The sequence below is a fragment of the Lipotes vexillifer genome, unplaced genomic scaffold (assembly GCF_000442215.2).
Source record: "Lipotes vexillifer unplaced genomic scaffold, Lipotes_vexillifer_v1.1 scaffold1783, whole genome shotgun sequence".
Taxonomy (NCBI): Eukaryota; Metazoa; Chordata; class Mammalia; order Artiodactyla; family Lipotidae; genus Lipotes; species Lipotes vexillifer.
Genome location: NW_006777435.1, coordinates 1,480,965 through 1,484,316, shown reverse-complemented (window position 1 = coordinate 1,484,316; position 3,352 = coordinate 1,480,965). Strand labels below are relative to the sequence as shown.

Genomic DNA, 3,352 nt, shown 5'->3' with positions numbered 1-3,352 from the left:
GCAGCTGGCCTGGATGCAGGAGGCACCAGGCTCTCACCCCCAGTGACCTAGCAGGGTACATGGAGGCAGGCCCAGGCCCTGTGCAGATGCTCATCCCAGCACCCCTGCCTGGCCCCACTCCACGCTTGCCCACCCATCCTTGAACGCCACTCCACACCCAGGACTTGGCCTGGCCTGGCCACTGGCCTCTTGTCTCTGGGGCCCCGTCACCGGCACGAGATCTGGGACCTGCTGGCGGCCCTCAGCAAGTGTCTTGCTCAGCAAGTGTCTGCTCAGTGGATTAATGAATACATGCTAATGGCCACATCTATTATTTATCTGATGTGAAATCTGGGGTCAGAAGCACAGCGTCTGATTATGACATCGTTCCCATGAGATATGACAGCTCTGCTGGTCCCTACCACGCAGCTTCCGGGAATCCGTTAGTGCTAATTACTACCCAGCAGAATGTAACATTCCTGGCCCACCACTTAACTGCGTGTGGAACATCATCCGCTCCTCCAGGCACACCTGGGGGTCCTGCATCCTGTTTCTCTCTGCAGAAGGCTTACCCCACCCCACACACACCAAGACCTGAGACTACTCACTTTCAGAGCTTCTGTTATTCCTGAGCTTGTTCTAAAGAAGGCACAGGGTGGGTTTTGGAAACGGGTCCTCGTGCAGGACCTTGAGGCAATGTCCACGTTGTGGTGGGGGGGGTGGTTCCTTCTCAGCACTGATGCTGTCAGACCATGTATCTGAGAGAAGGCAGGTTCTGTGGGAGAGCAGGGCTTTGTGGGGCCTCCCCCGGGCACTGCCACCCTGGGGCCAGCAGCACTGCGCGTCCACCTTGGAGGAGCAGCAAGCCTAGAGCTCCTGGCCGTGGGACTTAGAGCACATTTCCTGCCTCTCCAGGCCTCAGTTTCTTTATCTGCAGAATGGGGATAGGAAGGTGTGAGGGTGGAGCAGGCCGGTGCCTGTGTCCACCCATCAGCACCAGCTGCAGCTTCCCTGTTGTTACCACATCGTCAGAAAAGTCCTTAAATCCAATACCTCCGATATACACTGGCCCCACACTTGGGACGCTCATCTCATTCATTTTAATTTCAAACACAGGGCAGCTTTCACCAGCAGCAGGAGTCCCTTTAGAAGTAGGACGGTCAGCTGTGCGTGGGAGTCAGACGAGGGCCCTGGGTTCCTTGAAAACCCAGAGGCTCCACAGCAGGGTCACGGTCCTCAAGGGGAGGTAGAGAGGGCCAGGGCCATGCTCTGTGGTCACGGTGCCTCCTGGCCTCCGTCCTCGCGTCCTCTGTGCTGGTAGGGGCGGGGCAGCCACGGGATCCTCCGTGTGGCCTTGAGTGAGCACACCGCCGGCAGGGGCCAGGCCTGCCCAGCTCTGCCCTTGCTTTCGTGAACACAGGCCTCCCCCTCGCGGACTCCGGTGAGGACTGATACCCCGCCTGGCAGGATGGAGGCACGGAGCCAGCCAAACCCCAGCAGGCGGAGCTGACTGCCGGGGAGGCTGCCCACGTGCTGCCTGCGGGGGATGCAGCGACAGTGCCCCCATGGGAGGGGGGGCTTGCCCGTGCAGGCGCGGGGCCCCAGCCGGCAGCCCCGAAGCCACGTGCTGTCAGCGACCACGGGGGCCAGAGGGGGCCAGCGGAGTCGGAGGGCACAGGGCCAGCTGGGGCCCGGCGGGGAGGGTGCTCTTGGGCCTAGCAGGGCCAGGCCGTGCTGACCGCCCCCCTCCCCCCCCAGAGCCGGATGGCGGAGAGCCTGCGCCTCTTTGACTCCATCTGCAACAACAACTGGTTCGTCAGCACCTCCCTCATCCTCTTCCTCAACAAGAAGGACCTGCTGGCGCAGAAGATCCGGCGCATCCCACTCACCGTGTGCTTCCCCGAGTACAGCGGCCAGAACACCTACGAGGAGGCCGCCGTCTATATCCAGCGGCAGTTCGAGGACCTGAACCGCAACAAGGAGACCAAGGAGATCTACTCCCACTTCACCTGTGCCACCGACACCAGTAACATCCAGTTCGTGTTTGACGCCGTGACCGACGTCATCATCCAGAACAACCTCAAGTACATCGGCCTCTGCTGAGGAGCCGCAGCGTCGGCTGTGGCGAAACTGGGGTATCACACCCCCACCCGCGCTGGTGACCAGCACGGGGGCAGAAGACGGGGGCCCGGAGCGTGTCCCCCGCCCCGCCTCCTCGGCCCCCACGTTTCCGCAAACATGAACATGTACGGATAGATCACTAGGTAAGTAGACACACTTGCGCACACACACGCACACACACACGCGCACACTCTGCAGACAGCAGGCTCCCCGCGTAGCTGAGGTCCTGTGAAGACTTGAGGAGCTGTCACCAAGTCCACCCCGAGCCCCTCCTGCCACATAACCCTGCCTTCCCGACGTGGCCCCACTCTGCATGGGGGTCCGAGGGACCACAGGGAGGGGCGGCCGGCTCCCTGGGAGGAGACCCAGAGCAGGGGCCACGCCGCCCCACGTGCGCGCTGGGACCGGGCACCAGGCCTGCGACAGCACTGACCAGCCCTCCGGCCACTCACAGCTCTTTTTAAACCGCTTCAGAATATGCAGCAAAACTCCACGTGGTGACACGCGTGGCGCAACTTGTCTCAGACCAGGCCAGCTGGGCGCCAGCTTTTCTTCTACGAGTCGGACGTTTTATAAACCGAAACCTGTTTTTTCTCTTCTGACATCCTTTTTCTTTTTCTTTTTTTTTTTTTTTGGCCAAATCTCGTGGTGTTTCGCAGAAATACAGAAAATTTCCAACGCAGTTGAGTATTCTTTTTTAAATGCAGATTTTCAAAACCTATTTTTTTTTTTCGGGTGGTCCTTTTCGTGTCTGGCTTTGCTGAGTGTAAAATTGTTACCTGGACGAGTCTGTCCCTCTGTGCCCGGCAGCAGCCTTGGCGCTGAGTTGTACATAAGCCCGTGCAGCGTCCTCTTGTTACTGGTGCGGTTTCCGCTTCGTTTTTCTTTCAGAAAATAAATGTGATGTATTTAAAGAAGGTCCTTCACCCAGGAGCGAACGAACAATAGCTAAATGTCTTGGTATTTAAAGAGTAAATTACCTGTGGCTTTTCTGCAAGTGGAGGAAAGGGAGGCCAGAGGGCAGCCTCGACTCCTGTGAAGGCTCGGCCGCCTCGCAGCCTGAGGGAGGCCCTTCCTGCCCAGGGCCCGGGGCACTGCCACCACCACCGCCACGTGAATTACCTTGGCTGAGGGCCGTGTGCAAACACGAAGGCGCCGCCAGAGCCCTTGCCAAACTTCCTCTCGGCCTTCGGTACCCTGAGCCCGAGGTTGGTGTGAGGAGTCACAGCCAAGGACTTTAAGGGATGTCGAG

General features: G+C 59.3%; 2 protein-coding genes across 2 annotated transcripts in view; one reads left to right on the top strand and one right to left on the bottom strand.

Annotated features, from left to right (window-relative positions):
- Positions 1–2,087, top strand: part of GNAZ (G protein subunit alpha z) — a 22,377-nt gene extending 20,290 nt beyond the window's left edge. The window contains exon 2 of the mRNA XM_007451046.1: positions 1,738–2,087. Coding sequence (XP_007451108.1) covers positions 1,738–2,082 — 345 coding nt within the window. The 3' untranslated portion in view covers positions 2,083–2,087. The remainder of the gene's footprint in view (positions 1–1,737) is intronic.
- The window catches only part of RSPH14 (radial spoke head 14 homolog), a 61,551-nt gene that overhangs the window by 47,888 nt on the left and 10,311 nt on the right, over positions 1–3,352 (bottom strand). The window lies entirely within an intron of this gene.